The following is a 23,940-nucleotide window of genomic DNA, read 5'->3' on the forward strand; positions in this document are numbered from 1 at the left end:
TTGCTACCTCACTCACGACCAAAAATGAAACATTTTACTTCTTTCATGTACCGTAAAAGGTACTTGTATTTATTTATTTTTTTCTTTTTGCTCTGTATCGTTTTTTCCTATTTTCGTCCTGTATGAGATTGTTACATTGTGCACGTGATATGTGTATATGCTTGAAAATGTTCAAAATCCTCTAAAAGATGTACTGTTTTCACTATTGTCATTTCTCTTGCAATATTAATAAAACAAGAAATAAGCCCTATTACATTTTGTGGAGAAATTCTTTACAATTGCCTATACTGCCCCTATACTACAACCTCAAATATATATATTTTTTTTTATTTTTTTATTTTTTTCGGGGGGATATTCTTGTCAGAATAGCCTATGTCATTGCTAATTTTATCGGGAAATTTTAACTTTAATAAAATTACATATTTTTATATTTAATAATTTAGCGACTTAGAAATGAGGAGAATGGACTACTGTCACAACTACTTCCGCGTTCTACTTATTACTACTCGGGAGTTTCCGGTAACAGCGAACCTCTATATACAGTTACTCATGAGAACGCAGATTATTACTACGTTTTATAGCTGTCTGTCAATTTATTAAAACATTCAATCATGATCTCTGCGTTAACATGAATTATCTTGAACCTGCTGAAATGTTCCAACAAACATTTTTTTCCCAACTGTGCATTCTGAATAATTTACATTTCCCCACTTACCTGCAGCAGTCCAGTGCCCTTCTCACGTAGGCCTACACGTAGCAAGGTTTATTTTATTTTATTTTTTATTAAAAAACATGGGTCGAATAGAATTAAAAATGGAAAATGAGTCAAGTGTTCATGAAAAAGATGCATGTTTAGCCGTTCCTTGAAAATGGCTAAAGACTCAGCTTCTCTGGTTGAGTTAGGTTGGTCATTCCACCAGCAGGGAACAGTCAAGGTGAAGGTTTGTGAAAGTGAATTTCTTAACCGTCCATACCAGCGTGATCCTCAATACGATCCTCAATTGGATGGAACTGAAATAAATACTTTTAATGTTGCGATCCTATTGGACTTATGATAGCAACCTGAATTGTAACAAAGCACTGTTGGCCAGAGAACTGGCACCCCGACTAAGCCTGGTTTCTCCCAAGGTTTTTTTCTCCATTTTAACACCAATTTGCCACTTGTCTGCCACCTAATGTCACCTGATGGAGTTTGGGTTCCTTGCCTCTGTCGCCTCTGGCTTGCTTAGTTGGGGACACTTGACATTTGACTTGACATTTGATATTCAACAGTGCTTTGATCTGCCTGCATTGACACTATTCTTTAAGAGCTGCTGTGCAGCCAAACAATGTACCAGTTATCAATGTAAAGCTGCTTTGACACAATCTACATTGTAAAAAGCGCTATATAAATAAAGGTGACTTGACTTGATTTTGGGCCTCTTTTGGGATGGCACAAGGTGCCGTTCACCTGCAGAACGCAAGCTTCTGGAGGGCACGTAAGTCTGAGTTTAGGTAGTAGGGCCTATAGGGTGCAGAGCCAGTGGTTGTTCTGTAGGGAAACATCAGTGCCTTGAATTTGATGCAAGCGGCTATTGGCAGCCAGTGCAAATCGAGACAAGCGACGTGCTCTTGTTAAAGACCACTCTCACTGCCCCACTCTGGATCAGTTGCAGATGTTTGATAGTACATGCTAGGAGTTGAAATGGTCTAAAAAACTATTTCAAGCTCTATTGTAACGTTTTATACAAGTGCAAAAGTAAAAAGGCGATTAGCTGATTAGCGATTGTGTGTGTGTGTGTGTGTGTGTGTATGTAAATATATATATATTTTTTTTTATATATATAGTTCTGGTTCTCGACTGACTGGCTGAGAGCCTTTTCCAGTGTTCTTGTATATGGCATTAATGAAAAAAAAAAAATCTCATTCATGCGTGTCAAATTAGTATCATACAAAACAGTGCACATTTTTTATTTGGCTATTTGTGTTGGAAAGATGTTTAAATCAAGGTTTGGAAAACTGGTAGGGATTTGTGTATACTTCTAAATGTAACATCCTCAGAAAAGCTAAAGAAAAAAAAATAGGTTAAAAAGTGTGAATCTTTGTATTGCTTAATAAAATAATGATCAAATTCTAGTCAGATTGTTTACATAGAAACTGAAACACAGCTGTGTGCTTCCCCATTTTATTTCAACTATACAGAGGTCAACACTACACACTGAATTATTCAGTCCATTTAATTTGCACCTTGAGTTTTGAGAAATGCTCTGTTCTCTCCTTTTTTTGGTGCATCTGGAAAGTGACAAAACAACATTCCATGAGAGTCCATTAGCTCAGTTGAGTTTCCTGATGACTCTATTTATGTCCTCAGCTCTTGGTCCAGGGTCTCCAACATCTTTCAGTAATCCAACTTTGTCTCTAGCACCATGTCTTGGTACTGATAAATGGAACGGCAACAGGAAGTTGTTTGCCACCCTGAAGTTCTTTCCGGCAGAATAGATCTCATGTATAAGGTCCTCCAAACAGATGATCCCGTATTGTCCTTGAGACACAAACAAAAGAGACCCATTTAGACTATATATTGTATTTACATTTTTGTCATTAAGAATATGAATACTTTGACAATCATGCCATTACAGAATATCTAAGAATTTATTTTGCCACTGTGTCTTTCAAACTTATATAAAGACTCAATTTACAAGTGAGTAAAGGAGTTTTTGAGGTCACATTCAATATAGTTTGCTCCATTAAAAAAAAAAAAAAAAAAAAATTGCTCTTTGCAAAAGATTTTTACAACACATTTACTTTTCCTTTTTAAAGTTCCCAGTATCTCACTGAATGAAATATATCTACCACATTAATTACTCACCGAGATGCTGCTCTATGAGTGTATTGTCGGTCAGAGGAGTCTTTCTCTTATTAATCCTTGTCTGACCTCTTTTTAATATGAGCTCACGGACAGATTTCAAGTTGGGATACCTGTTAAGAGATCACAACAATAAATCAAACCAGTAAAAATCAGTTAGAGCTGTTTAAATCCAAAATCTGTTAAGGGGTAATAATGGAACAACAGTTTTAAAAAGTGATTATTTATAGTGATTCACTATTATTTACAACAGGATCAGCATTTTCATGGGTTTAAATAAAAGATTTTTGTTATAAGAGACAATAAAAATAACTTTGTGCATCATAACCACTCCTGGTATAAAAAAATAAAACAAAAATCATGTCCATCATAAACAAGAAAAAAGGAAGGGTGCACATCATTATTTATCTTGTCCGTCAAAACCTGGGCTGGCAGTCATTTGGAATATTAGAACTAAAAACATCAATCACTTCACTGAATACTTGCCGGCTAAGAAATAAATTATTACCTTACGATCCATCTGTTTTCAAATCCACATCATTTGAATATCACAACATCGATGTCTGCCAAAAAATAACGTGCACAAAACACTAGCGTTTACATGAAGCGTCCGTTCAGGGAGTACACGCATTACCTGGAAAACCCACACCAACTACAGGATATACTGTCTACGTCATCGCTTTCAAGAAGACGATAACATACTTAATACATAACGCGTGCGAGTATAAATTTGTTTTTCACTCGCAGAAATTTTATCTGAATGATCAAGGAACTGAGTGAAATACTTCACGCTGCATAACAAGAATAAACCCCAATCTAATAGAAAAACTTTACCAGGTTAGTGAACATCATTCAGCGTGTGTTTTTCTATTCTTGACTGATTTTTTTTTCATAAATTTGGCAATAGAAGTACTGTTAATTGAGTGATCTAGAGATGAGTCCCTGTAGTTGTCCAATTTGACTCTCAAATGCTGATGTTATATTAAGGCTTATACTTACAGTCTGGAGAAGTTCACGCTAGTTGCCAAAAGTCAGTCAATCTGCAGAATTTGGGCAGTTGGAGTTTGAGCTATTTCACAGAAAATTGCGTAGTGTATGATGGGCACAAACTTTTTTACCTTCAGACTATGAATCCATTTAGTCGGGAGGAAATAAAACCTGTTTGATATTTTGAGCTTGTTTTAGAACACGTTTTCAATCGTTAAGCATTTCCTAGCAACAAAATGTTTGTTTCTGTGTAAGTTGGTTGTATTCGGAATGACTTGCAAGTCTTGTAGTGTTTGATCCTCATGATGTTTAGTCGTTTAGTGTTTATTTTGTAACCATTTACAAAGTCAGGAAGTATATGATGCCTAGTGTTTTGAAGTCATCATGAAATCCAAATTGACAATTAATATTTAAAGGAATATTGCAGCATTATAAATGATTTATCCATGCACTACTGTTGTCAAAAGTACCGACTTCGAATCCAAGACAGTACTAAAATTTAAAAAATGCGACGCTTTAAGTGCTGTTGAGCTGATTCGTAAACACCTCTGATTGGCCATTGTGTTCACGCGCTCATCAGATATGTCTGTGATTGGCTACAATGACCAATGCTTCAAAAACTTGTAAATAAACATCTTTGACGATCTTCACCGAGCGCTTACACAGATACACACAGGAGCGTTTCAAAGCAGGCGTCTATCAGCGGACTGGCCCCTGCTCAAACACTTCCGTGTGCTTCCAGTGCGTTGATCATTGTAGCCAATCACAGACATATATGTTGAGCGCGTGAACACAATGGACAATCAGAGGTGTTTACGAATCTGCTCAACGCGTCACATTTTTAAAATGGTACCAAAGTCGGCACTTTTGACAACACTACCATACGCATTATTTATTAAAGAACTCAGGTGCCCTTGTAATGTTTAATTAAAATAACTTCCCCTCCCTCTTGCAGCAACATCACTTCTCTTTTCTGATGATGCGTTTACTGGCGCGAGGGCAGGACAACCTGTCATTCACATGAGATCACAGAAATAGCAAACCACAACCAACTAATCAATTCCTGATGGACAAAATCAAGTCCCACCTTCCTTTTTTCTTGTTTGTGAAGCTGCTTCAATTAGATATACATCACAGCAGGGAAGAAAACAATCACAACTTCCATTTCATGCCGACTTTAAGTCACGTTATGAGCAAAAAAGGAGCCTTATGATTACTCACCCCCATGCAACATAAGGTTCCACTGTCTTAAGCATTTGTATAGAAGTCTTGTTGACTTTCACAAAGGTGCCACTGAAGATCTTTCTCAGCCTCAGCATCTGAATGACACGCATCACTTTGAGGCTTACACCTTTGATCCTAGAAGCAATCATAAAGAGAAAATTAAACCCTTAAACAACCAAGCAGATGTGGAACAATACATAATGGACAACAGAACAAATCTTGAAGGGATAGTTCACCAAAAACAAAAATTCTGTCATCATTTACTCAACCTCATGTCATTTCAAACCTGTATGAGTTTGTATATTCTGTAGAACAAAAGATATTTGGAGGGCCAATGTTGTTGTTTTTGTTTAAATGGCATGTGGGTGAGTCAATGATTTCAATTTAATTTTTGGGTGAACTATACTTTTAATGTCAATGTGAATGATGTATAAGCAGAAATTACTCTCTGATGCGGACAGCAAACATGAGACCGTGCTTCGCTGGCGGCATGGCCGGCGGAGGTCTTTGTTTGAGTCTTTTGAGTCGTGTCTCATCTCGATGCTTCCTCTTACTGTTTTTCAAAAACTCCTCCAAGCGCTTAAACTTCAAGGGAATTCCTTTTTGGCCCTGGTGAAGTTGACAATTTTAGTTTTGTTCTGAAGGTAATATTGGACTATTAACAAAAACTGGTTACAAGAGAGGAATTCTCACTTTTCTCTTCTGCTGTAACGCAAGTTTGGCTTGAGTTGCTTTGATAGCCTGGTACGCCTTGCGTTTCTTGAGAAGGTTCTCAGGAACAAGCTTGATTACTTTCTCAGTCCTTAACAAAAGACAACATGACTAAATATTAATAAACAATTTTAAATGAACAAAATCAAAAAGGACAGGCCTTCTTATTCAAACTCCTCTGGAATTTAGCAAGGCAAACAAACGTCAGGCTGTACATAAGCAAATAACACTAACTTTCTGTTGATAAGTTTAAAAATAAGGAAAATAAGCTTAAAATATTCCTTATCCTGTGGCTCCCTCTATTGGACAACATTTTCAGGTGAACCTCTTTAGGCCTATTAATAATAATTAATGCAACACATCTCAAACGAGCGTGTATAACCATGCAATATATTTGTTAATTTGTTTAGCTGCTTCAAGCCAAGCGCGCACTTGCAGTGGCCACTTACATGCATCTTTGAGCTTATAATTTTTTTTATTATTATTATTATTATTATTTTCCATATTAAGAGGTGAAGGCCTTAGTTCAGCTGGAATGGCCCTTGTGCCGGTGTGTCCTTTAAACTTAGAAAAGTCAGTTGTTAATGCAGTGCTTGCGCAACAGAGGTGGCCGGAGGAATAGCCAAGCTTCAATCAGGGAGACGGATTTGTAATGCTTCCTCCAAGTTATGAACATTTACACCTTAAAGCTTCCTTTGGGCAAAATAGGAATAAAGCTAAAATATTATTATCAATGTTATTCACACATATATTATCCAGACGTTAGTCCACACGTTTATCCACACGGACGTTATCCAGACGCAAAGTAAAAAATATACTTTCTCAACTACGTCGCCGCCATCGCCGCCGCGCACTTTGAGCGCAGCTTAGTTTGTGCTGCTGTTTAATAATCTTTTGAAATGTAGCATACTGTGAGCTCCAGTGAATATTTATGTTGAACTAGCATATTCAAATCTTTTAAACGATTTAATGATTAATTAAAAAGCAATTTATACCTGTATCATAATGCTGGACCAGCGCGGTTTGGAAAATTAATGGATGATTGATTCAGCTGCGGGCGCCACCTCCTGGCGAGGCGCGGGAATTCATTCAGCGCGCGACTCTCACAGTACATTATGGGTATTCTCTAGCCGTTGAGCGTGCATCGGTTGTACACTCGTTATTGTGGGATTGAATGAGTGCACTCAACGTTGTCCACTATGGTTTCGGACACCACTACAAATGGCTGTCCCCTCAAATAGTGCCCTATTTAAGGGTATAGGGGACGATTTCGGACACAGCCTGGGATTTTGGCCAGACGGCGGGCGTGCGTATACACGTTAGTTCTCCTATCAGTTTGCTTACCAATCATCAGATTTTGTACAAATCATCCCACATATTGATCTCTATAAAGTAAAGCATCAGCTTTAGCATTGCCCCGCAGACGTTCCATGTAATAAAAAACAAGTCCTACTTTATCCTCTATATACATTATTTATATCGTGTCAACCGTAAAAATAATTGTAAGTAAAAATTCATAATATTATAAGGATACTAAAACTGAAAAAATATGAAAGAATAGTTCAGATGTTAATCATAGATTGTTTAAGATTTTTCTGTCAAGTTAAATACTTACCTAGATTCTGCCATCGCGTTTTCTGTGACAATTTCCTGTCGCACGCCGATGACGTTTTGTTTACGCCAGTACTTTTTGCAATACTGCCGCCTTTCCGTTCGGAGTGACTATTACACATTTCACTCACTAGGATCAGTTTCTCACGCTCACGTTCATCACCATGTGACTACTTCACCGATATAGAATTAAAATGTGCAGACATGCTGTGCATTTTGACAAAAACATTATGTTATGATAACGTCACTCTCAATAAAATTATCTATTTTTTTCTTTAGCACTCTTTTAATGAAGGCTTGTGAAAAATGTAAAAGGTAGCCTACATCTTTTGAAGAATACTATGAATCTGTATTTGGTGTCTTGTGAATGTTTTTTTGTTGTTGTTGTTGTTTGTTTGTTTATTTTGTTTTAAATTCTATCTTTCTTTTGGAGTTACTGATTTGGTGCCTGTTTTATGTAATGTTGTTTAACCAAACTTTGACATCCCAATGTTAATCAAACATTTATTTAACTAAAATTTTAGTTTTAATTTGTAATTTTAGTTTTTAACTTTAATTTTATTTGTAGCTATTTTTTGTCTCCTCAATATCCTGTGGCCAAAATGAACTTTATCCTTCCCTCTGGAGTTAAAGATGAAAATCTATTGTAGTGATCTTCTCTGCATTTTTTAGTCAATTAAATTAATTATAGCCTATGCAGTCAGTGTAGATTTATTAAATTATTACTGATTTTTGGGATTTCTGTGGAATAAAATCATGCATCTGCATTTTTATGTGACTGATGCTTTCAACAGATTGTGAGTGAGAAATATAAAATGGGACATGCAGTAAAACTGTCTTGGTCATGTAAATTATCGACTCGTTTCACCCTTTCTTTAAAGTCAGAAACGGATGTTGCGATAGTATTTTCTTCCTATTGTGACATATATCTGAGCGAAAAGGTTTGTTGAACAAGAGAAAATGTAGACTTGGTTGATTTTGTCCATAGGGAACTGATTGGATAGTTGGATTGTTATTGCTGTGGTGATATATGAGTGACAGATTGTCCCGCCCACACGTCAGTAAACACGTCACCAGAGAGTGAGGAAACTTTATTTTGATTACAGATTAGGAGGCCACATGAATTGAAAAAAACAAAAAAACAAACAAACAAAAAAAAAAAAAACATGCAAGGATGAATCATAATAAATACCGCAGTATTTCATAAAAAAAATTATGTTTTGATTGAAAAAGTTTTGATTTCGTTGTGACTCCATTAGCCACTCGCTGCAATTTACCAAGAAGACAAAATATAAGCCCAGCGTTAGCAAACTACATAATCAAAATAATCTCAGATATAGTTTTTATACATCGGGAAAGGAAACAAGAGAAAAAACACAACAGTCACGTGAAGTTCAAGGCGAATTCAACGAAAACTTGGGGCATATTCATTCAAGACCATACCCTGATGGGCCTCCGCGAGCGGCCGCGCGCTCTCTACCCAACAGTGATGGGTCCCGTCATTGTACGTTCATGCACTACGCAAGCCAGCGATTCCTCAACCACACACAAACCTGCGCAGCCAATCAGATCTCCAAGGCATGCGTCGCTAGGCAACCGCCTCAAACTATGCCATAGAGATCAGTGCAGTCGCGTACCTTCTGCGTGACGTGAGCGATCCTCCTGTTTGTTTGTGTAGCTCGAGGATGAAAATGGCGGTGGGGAGAGATCAACGCGAGAATTAAACACACAAATGACCATTTGACTTGGATGACAGCAGCACTGCAGCTCCGTGAGGGAATAAAGAAGTACTTATCGTCAATCAAGTGCATTTACAACAACAAACACCCAGAATTCAACGGGGAAAAAACTGCGTCCTGGATTTAAAATAGCTCCTGAAATTAGCCCGCTAACCTCGTTAGCTTAGCTAGCCTTCAACTGGAAGGTTTAACGGACACCACAGCACCACATTAACGGAATTATTCTGTCAGAATAAGATGAACTCGAATGCAAGCTCGGTTGTAGGCGCTGAGCTTGTAGAATTATTTGCATTTGACTGAATGCATAACTAATCGCTCCATCTGGCAGTATTAGCCAGCAAACATCATCCTCCAGCCTTCTCAAAGTTCAACGAGCATTTGCAAGAGGAGAACGGACTGAACAGGTAACTGGAATGCATTCATGTTGTGTATTTGTTGATGTTGAGCGAAGAGATCATGTAGCATGGCTGAACCAGCTAGAGGTTACTTGCTCTGAACGACCATATTCATAAACACATTGTTTGGATATATGGTTTAGTTTACCAGACAGGTGGAAAAGATGTGGCGTATACACGGACTGCTTTTTTGAGTGATCAGAAATGCATACGATCATTTCTGCATTTCATGCATTGAAATATAGATCTGCATAGTGCGGTCAAAGGATTTGAATTGGATGCGTTTAGTTGTTGCTCTTTTTTCTCAGTGCATTTGGTTGAAGAGCAAGCTAATGTCATGTCAAGGGATTCAGCATGGTGATTAACTGACACCTCAGGTTTGACAGTCAAAATTGTGTCTGCAGGTTTAAAAACGGAACTGCTTTGATTTAGTTGAGACTGCAGTTACATATTTCAGTAATTTGATGAGTTTGATAAGAGGAATACGATTTTCTAACGATATTCAGCTTATATTATTATTATTAATAGGAATAATTGTTGTTGTCAATAATATTAATAACAATAATGATGATAATTCTCCTCCTCCTTCTTCTTGTTATTATTATTATTATTGACAATAATATAACCATATTTTTATTGTTGTTGTTGTTTTTATTATTTTACCAAACAGTTATACCAATTATTATTGTTGTTATTGTCTGATTGGGTGCATAGAATATTATTTTTATCTTGTCATATGTCATTCTACATGCTTTAGGGCTTTTTTTCTTTTTTAAGTGCAATGTTTTTGTGTGGTGTATGGAGATACTGCAGTTAAATCTTTTAATAATTTGAGTAATACAAGTAATGTAAGATTTTCTAACAACATTCAGACTTTACTACTACTGTTGTTATTATTATTATTATGAATAATTGTTATTGTCTATAATAATGATAATTGGTAACACTTTACAATAAGGTTCATTAGTTAACATTAGTTAACTACATTAGTTAACATGAACTAATAATGAACAGCATTTATTGATCTTTTTTAATGTTAATTTCAACATTTACGAATACATTCTTAAAATCTTGTTAACATTAGTTAAAGTGATAGTTCACCCAAAAATAAAAATTCTTTCATCATTTACTCACCCTCAGGTTGTTCCAAACCTGTATAAATTTCTTTGTTCTGCTGAACACAAAGGAAGATATTTTGAAGAATGTGGGAAACTGAACAGTTCTGGGGCACCATTGACTTCCATAGTATTTTTTTTCCTATATGGAAGTCAATGGTGCCCCAAAGCGGCCTGGTTACAAACTTTCTTCGATATATCTTCCTTTGTGTTCAGCTGAACAAAGAAATTTATGAGGGTGAGTAAATGATGACAGAATTTTCATTTTTGGGTGAACTATCCCTTTAATGCAACTAACATGAACAAACAATGAACAACTGTATTTTCATTAACGTTAACGAAGATTAGTAAATACAGTAACAAATGTATTGCTCATGGTTAGTTCATGTTAGTTAATACATTAACTAATGTTTAACTAATGAACCTTTATTGTAAAGTGTTACCTGATAATTATATTATTGACAATGAGATAATAATAATAAAAATAATAATCATAATTTTTGCTATTATTTTACCAACCAATCATACAATTAATTATACAATATAATATTATTATTGATGTTATTATTGTCTGATCAGCTGCATAAAATCTGCTTTATATCAGCTGCATAAAATCTGCCATATATCATTCTACTTGCTTTTTTTTTTTTTTTTTTTTTTTTTTTTTGAAGTGCATTGATTTAGATGCGATATAGGGAGAGACTTCAGTTAGATAGGTCTTTCCAATATTTGACTTTAATGAGAGTAATACAATTTTATAACAATATTTAACTTTATAATTAATAATAATATACTGAATATTATTATTATTATTATTACTGAGAATAAAATGATAATAATTATAATAATTTGTTGTCATCATTGTACCATCCTTGATTGATCCGGTGCATCAAATATGCTTTTATTCTGTCATAAATGATTTTCCTTGCTCTAGTGCTTCTTTTTTTGCCACTGGAAAATGCTGTAATACTTTTCAAAGGCCCCAAAATATGCAAAGCTTGTGGCCAGAATTCACATCTCACTGTCACCCCTCTACATTCCAGCACATATTCATATAAGCATGTCCCTTACATGAACCTGCCAGTCGAGTGATAGAAGATGTGAACTTCCTTGTTTTCAAATTGCATTCTATTTATGCTTTAGTTTGACTAAACAGGAGTTTGCAGCTGCCTTGTAACTTTACTTCAAGTCAGTCGTCTACAGTGGAGGATCTCAAAGGATATGAATTGAAATAAACTAATAATCTTTGATTTTAAGGAGCCACATAAATATTTCTAAGCAGTTGAATGCATTGCCCTGGTTTTCAGTTTTTCTTTGTGTTATTTACTTAGGGTTGATTGGTGAAATTCAGCTAATTTTGAAATGTTTTATTTTCCAAATCTCAAGGCAGGTAATTGATGTAATTGATGTAACTAATACAATGCAACTGTTGATGATAAGTTGTTGTATTGTCTAATAAAGCTCCCTAATGTTTTTGTTTACATTTTCTCAACTCAATGAGTAAATAATCAGTATCAAATCCAGATTACATCGTGACCAAAAGACGACGATATCATGCGCCGGGCTCTTGCAGTTTTCCTTCCCTGCGTGTCGGAGCGAACGTCTCTCTGCCGCAGCGTGGAGAGGGGCGCTCAGCTGTGCCTCCCCAGACGTCAGAGAGCTGACCTACATCTCTCTCGAAAAAAAAAAAGCTTGTGCAGCAGCCTGTGAGAATGTGTGGGGGTAGGGAGAGTGCGCCAGAGCGAACTAGCAAATGAACGAGTGAGGGACAGGAAAGCAAGCCTGCTCAAGCCAGCTATCAGACGCCCACACCGTGAAACGAGAATGGCGAGAGGAGATGGGGACCCAGTGCTCAGTGTCCCACATCTTGTTATCATGCTCGGGCTTAACAACAACTCGGGGTTGTTTTACAAAGCGGGCGATAATCGCACGAGACGGACGAACTCCGCTTCCCCTTTGCATGGAAGTTTGGTCGAGGGGCAACAGTTTCTGCGAGTGCAGCATCTGCTAACTGCTTCCCTTGCCTCAGGAGTTGTATTTACAGATAGCAGAGGTGGGAGGGACAGTCTCGCCCCTAAAGTTCAGAAGTACAGGATGTTGTAACAAGCTCAGTGTGAGTGAAACATCAGTTTCTCCACGGAGAATATGTGCCACACTCTCTGCTGTTATTAACCTTGCAATTTTTGACACCCCTTTCCACTCGCTCACTTTGAAATTTCTCAGCTGTTACTTTTTTAAAAAAAAACAAAAAAACATTTGTGCATATTTTTTTTTATCTTTTTGTCCAAAGGTGGCATTGAAATGAATTTCTCTAAATTAATTTAATCTCAATTTTATTTGAATTAAGTTTGACATGATAATATACAGTATTCTAATTTTGGGTTCATATTGTTTTAATCGTCACCAAACAAAATAAAAATCATTACATTATAATTTCCTTTGTAATAAAAAAAAATCCTTTTGATATATTAATTATGAGCAGACTTTTGTTTGCTCTTGAATTAAATCTTTCATCTTACTTTAGAATCGAATGTTTATAGGGTCATAGCGTTGTTGTGATTCATAATGAATCTGTTTTATGTTTTTCCAAATTCTGTTTTATTTTTTCCCATATTCCGTTTTTTTACCATTTTAATTTTTCTGGATTCCGTTTTAATTTTTTTGGACTCCATTTTAATGGTTAAATTAATTTAGTAATCAAAAGGCATGTCTAATTTATTGAAATCATGAAGCTTATACAATTTAATAACAATTTATTAGAAGTTTAACAAAAATTACATGTTTAGGGCCCTATGAAATACGTTTTATTTATTTTTTTCTCAAATTCTATTTTATTTTTACCAAATTCTGTGTTTTCTGTTTTAAGTTTTCTAGATTTCATTTTAATGGTTTAATTAAATTTTAATAATCAAAAAACATGCCTAATTAATTTAATTCACAAAAACAATTTATTCATTTAAAAATAAAATTTCTAAGAAAAATTCTTATTTCAGAAATTCTGTGTTTTTTTTAATTTTTTCTGGCTAACAAATGAAGGCATAAAACATTAAATTAATTTATCTTTTAATCATGAAATGAAACAAACTTTTATTTAAAAAAAATAGTTTTAATAATAATTTATTATTAGTGTTAGTATTATCATTACATTGAGATGTAGCTAAATTCTACTGTACAACAGTAATATATTTCTGTCACAATTTCAAGTTAAACAAAACTTTTATTTTAACGGGTTGCAGTGAAGACCTTTGAGTTTTTGTGTTTATATGACGATAGTTTTTCTCAAATGAAATGGTAAAATGCTCATGAAGTGTCTCTCAGAGCGGCTCTGTAGATGAAGTTCATGCGTTCATGTGCTCATATAGTGAGCTGGCAGAGGCTGAAAACACCACGAGCTTCACGCATGCTTTAGTGTGTGTGGTAAATGAAACTAGTCTATATCGCGATTTGATTTAAGTGTACTGACCTGCTTTTTATTTATTCATCAAAAATTTGATTCCGTATATATTCCGCATCGTGGAAATCATAGGGCCGTACTAGTCCAATTAGTCCAAAGATAAATTTCACTAATGCATATTGCAGACAAAGTGACTTTTTACACTGTCTTGTTTTCCAGTACAAATATCTAAGCATTCTTAAATCAAGATATACTTTAACTTTATTTCAGACTTAAAGGTCCATATAAAAACTTACACACACATACATAAAAACAACAGACAATAATTAAAAAACACTAATTTTTTGTTCCAGTGTTTCCAAAAACAAGAGTATACCTTAATGTAGTATAATTTAAGACCATTTAAGACTCCTTAACACAGCATGTAAGATGGGGACATTATTTGATACAAACATTTGGATCCACCATTACAACTTACAACACTGATGCAGCACATCATCATCATCATCATCATCATTTAAATCACTCCTAATAATATGACCCAAGTATTTAACTTCATTCACCACATTTAATACTTGATCTCCCATATAGAATGAAAGAAAATTTTGCTTAAGGATTTCCTTAGTTCTAACCAGATTGAGAAGCAAAATAACAGGATATTAAATCTTAAAATGTATAAAAATTAAGCAAGTTCTAGCTTGAAACAAGTAAAAATATCTGCCATTGGAGTAAGAAAAATAATCTTGTTTTAAGCATTAACTCACTTAATTTTGGTTCATTTTTCAGAATACAAGAATATAATATCTTAAGTCATTTTGCTTCTCAAGTAAATATATCTTGATTTACAAATATTTAGAAATTTGTATGGGAAAACCAGACAAAAATACTAAGTAAGGAAATCATTTTTTGCATTGTAACTCAACAGTCCTGACAGGGTTTTATTGTCCCACTCTTGAATCAACACTCCTAATCAAATAATATGGATGCAGTAGTGCAGCATGATTATTAATGTAGTCAGGTTATGCTAGATTCGTTAGGGTTGAATGTGTAAATGAGTGACTAGTATTGTCTGAATTGGTTGAATATGTATTGAAATGGCAAATAGCGGAACTGACTGCTGTGGGAATTTGACAACATTGAGCAGATGTTTTAGGACTCTGAAAAGTGGTTGAACGTCACCTTCTTCTAAATATTTAGCATTTCACCCTTTACATCATTTTATTTGTAAAATACTTACCTGTAAAGCATAAACATAAATAGACCAACTTTTTTCATTAATATGCCACCTTTTTTCGGTAAATTTACTTCCTTGTAACAATTCCTGTATTATAGATGTACATAAATTTGTCTAGAAAAGATATCATTCCAACTTAGTCAGAATTTACATTTGTTGTGGTAAACATGTGCATAGAGAATAGCTTTGTCTCCAACAGGCATTGGTCTATCTTTCATGAATGTCCCACTTTACCAGTATTCACAGTCTGTGACTGTGTTAAGCAAATGAATGAATAAGAAAATGATTTTATCATCAGGTTTATTTTTTCAGTTTGTAAATTCAGAGGTTCTTGTTCATATAACACTGAGGAGAAATGAGGAAGTAGACTATTTTCAGATTCTTATAATCACAAATAAGTTAGGGAATGATGTTGTTTTGCACATAGTCCAGATCAATGTCTCTTTTCTTCTATCAACAGAGCTTACACATGGAAACATTTAGTGAAATCTGCTTCTATGCCCTAATTCATTATGTTTCTCCAGAGGTTATTGTCATTATGAAGTGTTTTTAATTTGAATGTTTTCTGAAAGTGGTTTTAGTCTATACACAGATGTTAAGTGAATGGAAATGGTGTCAGAGTTCTCATCTACAGATGTTTGGTAGATCTATCATTGTTTGGAGATGTTAGTAATTACTAGACAATCTGTGGACACATTTAGTAGAGTCAGTGAACATCTGACTTTTTTTTTTTTTCTTTCAAACAAAGCTTAATACCTTGCTTTTGTGAATGACAACAGACACCTTTTCCTTCATCCTTTTCAGTTTCTTTTCATATCATCCTTATTCATTGACTTCTAAATGGGCAGCTGTACAGTGTATTTCTATTAGATGCATTAAACATGGTAAGCAGCATCCTGCTTTTTCAGTTTAGTCCTGAAATTTTCCTTCTCATATGTCTCTGTGTTCCAGTCAAATTTAGTTGTATTAAATTCATTACCCTTAACTATTATTAACTATTAAAAAGTTGTATGAAAAGTCCCCATATGTCATATTGTGAGTCTGATCTGCTGGGCTTTCATTTTTGATTTCGTTTTTTGAGTCTGTCTGTGGTTTTTCTACAGATTTCTATCTAGAATAATTAAATGTATCTTGAAAAGTTAGTTAATTCTTTTAATTTAAAAACCTCTTCTGTCTTCTGCAGTGTCAAGAGACAAACTATGTATATTAATATACAAAGTAATGAAAGCTTTGTTGGAATTTGTGTGCCCTCATTTACAGACTGTATTTACACTTGTTCTGTCATTCCCTCGTTCTTACCATAGGCATTTAGGCTATTGGTAAACCCCCATCCGGGGTTTTTTTTGTTGTTGTTTTAACCAGATTTACCAACTTTTGCATTTGCTTCTACTATGCTTCTTTTTTAACTTATCTTTACTTTTTCATTTCTTCATCACTGTAATGTTTCATTGAAATGTTTTATGAGTATAGGAAGAGTTTGGCAAGTCAGCATAAAAAAGTTCTCAGACTTTTTATGTGTCATTTTGCCCTCATGTCATTTTAAATGCACAAATATAAACATATCTATCATTCAAAAGTCTGGGCTCTGTAAGATTTTTTTTAAATGTTTTTGAAAGAAATCTCTTATGCTCACTAAGGCTGCATTTATTTAATTAAAATTACAGGAAAACAGCAATATTATGAAATATTATTACAATTTAAAATAACTTGCTATTTTTTAAAATGTTATTTATTGTTGTGATGGCAGAATTTTCAGCATCATTACTCCAGTCTTCAGTGTCACATGATCCTTCAGAAATCATTCTAATATGCTGATTTGGTGCTCAAGAAACATTACTTACAATTATAAGTGCTGAAAACAGTTGTACTGCTTAATATTTTTTTTGTGAAAAGAACAGGATTTATATTATTTTTTGTAAAAATCTATACTGCCATTTTTGATAATTTTATAAATCCTTCCTTAAAAAAAATATTAATGTATATATGTATTAAAAAAAAAAAAAAAAAACGGTAGTGTACATGTTTGATTAATCAAATTATTCTGTGATTAATAGCCAAAGAAATTTTGAAATGCTTATGGAGACTTCTTTTTGCAGATGGGAACCAAACTTATTTGCGGTGGTAGTCTGCATTTGAAAGTCTGCAGATTGATGCATTTCACTCATGATCAAAGCTGGTACATAATTGCTACCTGCATGTGTTAACCAATGTGGTTTAATATCGTTTCCAAATCAAAATGTTCACTTGCATGCACTGAAAGTGTACTGATGACTTGTTTTGATTGTCTTGAGTTTCTCATGATTCTATTCTACTAAGACCGCGTATAATTTTGGTGTTTTGAAAATAAACAACAAGACAATGCTGACATCACTGGTTCTGTCTTGATATTTTCATAAAAGAAACATTACGAGAAGAGACAACAGCCTCATTTTAATCTTTAATCATGCTGACATTTTAAAGCTGAGATTTTCTTTAATTTTCTTCTCCTGTTCACTGTGTACACTGGATTTTATTAATGAATGATCATTAATCAAAAATGACCAAAATAAATGTCATAAATGACCATAACCTTGTTGCTTTACATATGAAATCCATTCAGTAGTACGTTATGATCACTTACCACATGGCTTTTTGAAATAGCCTACTCCAGATTGATTGATTGTGGCATTCTGAGGTCAAATATTTTTGGATAATGTGTCTAATGACTACTAAACTGTATAACTGACTATTGTTATCCCAGACAAACAATTTCCTGTATAGCTGTGCTAGTAACACAGCTCTCATTTGACTCGGCAGTCTCTTTCTTCTCACAAAGTACAGAAATCTGTGCCCATCTGGGCTATTCAGTATGTATGTAGCCATGGAATAAGTGCATAATCGATTCTTTTCAAGTTATAACGCTCAATATTGACTTTCAAGACCTTCGTTTTGTAGGCACTCTATTGGAATCGCACTTAGCTTCACTATTATGCTGCACTATAATAGCTAAATGCAGCCAATAGATTTAGGCTTGTAGTTATGGGGCCCAGAAGACCATATCAGGTAATATGTGGTTTATACTGCCACCTCTGCAGAAAAGAGAGTTAAGTAAAAAAGAAGTTGTGAGGTTGTTTTGTGCTGCCCATCTTTCTCATAAAGACCACAGTGATCAATATACAGTATGTCTATTGAGTGGTTTAGAATGATATTCATTTTATTTTAAAGATGTAGATTATTCATCCTGAGGGCTAATCAATAGTCCTCAAGCATCCTAAAAGCATTTTTTCTTCCTTGTTTCAGTTTTCTCATTTACTCTCCCATTATGTTGCGGGAAACTTGTCAGTAAAACATGAATTGTTTTGTTTTTGTTTTCAACTTAACTTTAGGCAGTTTTTTTTTTATTATTAAATACCGAATGCATTGATTTTAAATGTTATTTTTGGCTTGGATAGCTCAATATCAAGGTTTTGTAGTACATATCTAGGTTGTGTTTCAAAGTAATGAACAAAGCATTCATTATTAATAAATGTAGCCTTATATTTTTGTTTTTAAATCTGTTGGTAGCCTTGTTCTTTCAAATATGAAAAGATATGATCCGACTGGTGCTTCAATTGATAGCCTACTACACTTCAAATACCTTAAGGGCCCCATGAGAATCAATATTGTTGCTAGAGAATACTGGCCTGGAACAAGAACAAAGGCCCATCTAAAGTCAAAAGCTTTATGGTGTCCTAGTTGCTATAATCTAGAACGCATACACGCACACCATCAGTGATCTCTGCCCTAGGTCTCACATCTGTTGAGGTGAAGTAAAAGGTTCTTAATTAACACAGCAGGAAATGTTCGCTTTCATCTTTTCGCTGTATACAAACCATTAGATTTGATCACAGCTCAGCGCTGATCAGCTGCTTGCTCGAAGCTGGTATGAAAATAGATAAGCTCACTCCTCTTTTGTGTGTGTGTGTGTGTGTGTGTGTGTGTGTGTGAGAAACTTAATTTCAACGTTTGAGACAGTGCTAGACTTCATCACTGTTAGATAATTTTTCTTAAAAGGTGTTCGTGATGACAGCGTTTTGCAAAACGTGTTGTTTTTTTTGTGATTGATTTTGCTGACTTTTCTCTCTGTGATTCATCCACAGGTTGCATTGAGCACTAATTTCCTCCTGCCTCCCCTAGTGGGATGGTTCTGCATGACAGGGAGGGTATGGTTCTGTAACCCCCTCTCTGTCCTCCATAAACCCAGTGGACCACAGCCATAGTGTTCCCCTCAATGAACATCCCTCTGGAGCTCTAGATCAAGTAAGTCAGTCACATTGGGTTTTACAGACACAGACTCTCAGTGACCCCAAGTATTAGATATTCTCTATACACTTCAATAACTTTCATTTGAAACATCTAGACTCCTTTTTGAAAATGTTGGATCTAGACCCATTTCGTGTTGATACTAAAGCTAAAAAGTATTTTTTACATTTACTGTCATTGCTGTAGACTTACAATAATGATGAAAGCCATATATGGACTCCTCTGCTGCCTTTTTTCATGGGCAGAAAATGTTTGCCTACTTTTTAACCATCAAGGTCCTCTCTGAAGTTACTATGTGTGCTGATGTGCAGCAGTTTATTGATGTGGATATGGTGCAATGGTATAAACAATTTGCCAAGCCCTGGTTAGGCTTTATTTGTGTGGCTTATAACTAAATGTAATCTAACAGACCTTACTGTTGCTATGGCAATGCAATGCAAAAACAATTTTGAACACATAAGCATCTATGACTAGTCTGTTTCAGTCTTTGTTGAATTTGCACATTCGCTAATAGCATGACATTCATGTTTGTTACATAACTTCCCGGTTTATTACTGGAATTTTGTTACCTTTTCCTTTTATACTAATAGGTAAATGGTAGTTAACCCTAACCCAACCCAAGTAGTTTAGTTTATTAAAAAGCACTTTTAAATAAATAAATGTACATTTATTAATTGATTAAATTAAATAGACAAAATACAAACAAAACATTTAAATGAAATAATAATTTAAAATAATGAAAATTAATAATTTTAATTTAAAATAATGAAATACATTTGCAGCCTCTAAAGCTAAAGAATTCCTCCATTTTTGAAATCTTACAGGCTGTGAGTAACACCTGGACTGCCATGTTGTTTTAGGATTATTTGTATACTTTTATAGTGTTTATTAATATTTTGAATTAGCTTATATATATATATATATATATATATATATATATATATATATATATATATGTATATATTATTTAGTTTTAGTAATTTTGCTTTTGTAATTTTATTAGTTTTTGTTTATTAAAAATATTTTTATTTAACTTTTATTTTTTATTTTCATTTAGTCATTTTAGTACTTCAAATGCAAACTTACTTATTTCAGTTAGTTTCAAAGGCAACATTTTTAATTTTCTCATTTACTCACCCTCATGTCGTTCCAAACCCGTAAGACTTTCGTTCATCCATTGACAGTCTACGCAACTACCACTTTGAAGCTTCAAAAAGTTCATTAAGAGATCTTAAAACTAATAGGAATTGAGTGGTTTAATCCAAATTTTCTGAGGAGACTGGATCACTTTATATGATGAACAGATTGAATTTAGGCTTTTATTCACATATAAACATTGATCAACGAACATAAACAGAAGCTCAACCAAGCGATCGAGTCTTAATTTGTATCTTAATTTGTGTTTCGAAGATGAACGAAAGTCTTATGGGTTTGGAACGATATGAGGATGAGTAATTGATGACAATTTTTTAATTTTTGGGTGAACTAACCCTTTAAGTAATTAAAAAAATCTAATATTTCTACTTTTTTCAGCTTAATTAAAATATTTTAATAGTTTTTGTTTTAGTTAGCAATAACGACACTGCAGGACTGTCAATCATATTCTGCTGTTGTGTGATTGTAGCATAAAATGCCAGTGAAATCTAACACAATACTTTGCTTCTTCCAAAGGTTACATTGGGTGTCCATTCTCTGCTGCCTCCCCCCAGTGGGATGGTTCTGCATGACAGGGAGGGTGTGGCGCCATAGCCCCCTCTCCTTGAGATCTCTCCCACCTCATAAACCCAGTGGACCACAGCCATAGTGTTCCCCTCAATGAGCATCCATCTGGAGCCCTAGATCAAGTAAGTCAGTAGATCATGCAGAAGCTCAAAGCTGTGTTGAGATAACCTGAACTGGCAACAGCTGAAACTGTGGATCCAGCCATAACAAGCCTTTTTATAGAGGAAATGTTTACATAATCATCCAGTGTTGTGGAGTAACTAACTAGAAGTTATGATGGTACTGGCCTGCATTCTTAGTAGTGTGACAGTAGCTCAGCTGTTTTCAAAATAGTCTAGCACTTCCAGTAACAAGCTATTTTCTCCAAGTAGTGGTGGCATGACTAAAAGTTACATCATCGTTGTTTGTCACATTATATCTAACATGCAGCCTCACGTGTGCCGAGGCAAAAATCAAATACTTGTAACATAATATTGGGTATTAATTTTAGTGATTCAGACCATTTGTTCATACATTGTTTTGTAGTGAAATGAATAAATGTAAAGGTGGAAAGGCTTCTAAAATGGTAGATAACATAGACCTTTTAATGTTGAAGTCACAACTGTCAACTAATGTCATCTGCAAAGGTAATCAATGATCTGAGTCCACAAGACAGTTGTTTCTGTTCAAACATGTATGGTATTCAGCACGGCACACTGCTTTGAGGCATTTCAAATATGAATGAGGGACATTTGGTGCAGGTGAAACACTTTTCCTGGCTGCACTGTCCATTTTTTTTTTTTTTTGCATTTGCTCATACTAGATGTGTTGTGGTAGTTCAACAGACCTTACAGTTGTCATGGTAATGTGAAACCTGGTAATTGTGCCTCCACTGCATCTGTCTGTGCTTCTTTTTAATTTGCAGTTTAATTTTCGCACTCAAACTTGGGTGATTTAATTAACAGCATGGTTTTAATGTATGTATGTTTGTTAAATAACCCACTTTTGCTGTATTATTGTCTTCGGTACTTTAGAAGGACTTTCCACCCCTTCTTCTTGGATTGCTTGGTTTCTTATTCTAGTTCCGCCCACACTGATATCTAATTGGTCTAAAGTACCGATCCTCATGCATATTAATCATCAAATATGGGAGAGGAGAGGCTGATTTAAGAAAATTATGGAAACATTAAACTATTATTGTAAAGAAGAGAAAGTCATGGTGTCTGGTAGAAATTAGCTCCCTGTCTTGCATTATAGTGTTTGAACTTTTCTTTGAAGCTCCACCTATTAGCATTTAATGTATTAATTATGAGTGCAGATCTTCTTTAATTTTGTAATATATATTTTGGTCTACATTAGCTGGGAGAGCTTGGTGATTCCTTTAATTTTGAATGTATTAATTATGAAAAAATTTAATTAATTCTGTTCACAAACAGGCTTATATTCTTAGTTCGTAGTAGTCCCGGTTAATAAGATTATTGCAAGTAAATCCAACCAGCTACATTAAACAAAAGATTTACCATACTACAGAGGAGTGAGACAGAAATGGCTGCTTTTTATTCCTCCACACTTTCACTTCTGTGAATTAAAGTAGCTAAAAATGTAATAAATTAGTAAAGCACAAAATTGCAGCAGTATTTACCTGCTTCTCTGTGTGCATTTTAAGATTTAGAGTGTACAACATACGCACACAGATGTAGGTAAAATCTGTCAGATGGTATGTACACATTACACTCAAAAAATGAATTGTTGGGAAAAAAAGTAGTGTCAAGTGGTTCCACACAACTATATTGAGTAATTTGTACAAAAAAAAAAAAAACAATTTAGTTGTATGAACAAAAGAAATTCAAGTAAAGCTGACAAAATTTCTTTGAGTAAATACAACATTTTTTAATTTGTCACTGTTACATATTGTTTATATGTGCAGTTTACTTAATAATGTTATGTTTATTATGTAAGGTGACCACATTTGTTGACTTAATTTACCTTTATTAAATTAACTATTTGCTCTACACAATGCACTCAAAAAAAACAAAAAATTACAGAAACTCCTTTAAATGTCCAACATAACTGAACATTAAACACTAACATAAACTAACAACATATTTCCCTTTACTTAAAAACACATAAAATAACACTTTAATCCCTAAATTTACTGTCCTAATGCAGTCCTTTGCAAAGCATGCTGGGAACTACGGATCCACTGCCTCAGTTAGTTATGTCAACATTAATTTGTGCATTTCACTCAGCAATGTTAAGTTGACTAAACAAACACTTAAGTAAAGCTGACAAGACTCATTTTTAGTAGAAACAACTCAGTTAAATTAAGTTCATGTAGTTACATGAGTTTTTAAGTAATGTGAACAAGGATGGTTTGAGTGAAACTAACAACAGTACTAACAAACTAACAAAACTAAAAACAGTGAAAGTTAATTTTTTTGAGTGAATATTACACAAGCTGTAATCAAATGCAAAAACCCATGACTAAAATGTAATTTGCTCCATTTAATGTATGGAAAAATGCTCATGCTAATCAGTGAGTTGCTTGGAAACCAGCTGAATTGATATACCTCCCTTTTAATGCGAGGGTAATCACTGACTTGCATGAATTAGTCAAAGACCCTAATGGCTTCTTAGTTCAGTTTGGAAAAAAAGGCAGTTTGTTTAGCTTGTATGATGGTTTCATGAGCACGCCTGTGTTTT

The 23,940-nt window shown here is 34.4% G+C and overlaps 2 protein-coding genes across 4 annotated transcripts in view; one reads left to right on the forward strand and one right to left on the reverse strand.

The window, feature by feature from the left end:
* Positions 1-2,121: 2,121 nt before the first annotated feature.
* On the reverse strand, positions 2,122-7,464 carry rpl7l1 (ribosomal protein L7-like 1). The gene is made up of 6 exons (XM_051875636.1): positions 7,383-7,464; positions 5,750-5,858; positions 5,502-5,665; positions 5,054-5,191; positions 2,849-2,958; positions 2,122-2,521 (listed from the first exon to the last, which is right to left on the reverse strand). The coding sequence occupies exons 1-6, from the start codon at positions 7,394-7,396 to the stop codon at positions 2,313-2,315; spliced, it is 744 nt and encodes a 247-aa protein (XP_051731596.1). The 5' UTR covers positions 7,397-7,464; the 3' UTR covers positions 2,122-2,312.
* Positions 7,465-9,023: 1,559 nt separating this feature from the next.
* The window catches only part of ncoa1 (nuclear receptor coactivator 1), a 63,876-nt gene continuing 48,959 nt past the window's right edge, over positions 9,024-23,940 (forward strand). For 2 of the 3 annotated variants that reach the window (XM_051873875.1, XM_051873878.1), the window contains exons 1-3: positions 9,024-9,521; positions 19,374-19,533; positions 21,208-21,380. The gene's annotated coding sequence lies outside the window, so the exon portion shown is untranslated. The remainder of the gene's footprint in view (positions 9,522-19,373; positions 19,534-21,207; positions 21,381-23,940) is intronic. The other variant, XM_051873877.1, reaches the window with a different exon arrangement.

The sequence above is a fragment of the Ctenopharyngodon idella genome, chromosome 20 (genome assembly GCF_019924925.1).
Source record: "Ctenopharyngodon idella isolate HZGC_01 chromosome 20, HZGC01, whole genome shotgun sequence".
NCBI lineage: Eukaryota > Metazoa > Chordata > Actinopteri > Cypriniformes > Xenocyprididae > Ctenopharyngodon > Ctenopharyngodon idella.

Bases quoted from the DNA above. Each gene is read 5' to 3' on its own strand.
- rpl7l1 (XM_051875636.1), bottom strand. The intron at 5,666-5,749 runs GTGAGAATTCCT...CAACTTCACCAG, and splicing joins CGTTACAGCAGAAGAGAAAA to GGCCAAAAAGGAATTCCCTT. The intron at 2,522-2,848 runs GTGAGTAATTAA...TTGTGTCTCAAG, and splicing joins ACTCATAGAGCAGCATCTCG to GACAATACGGGATCATCTGT.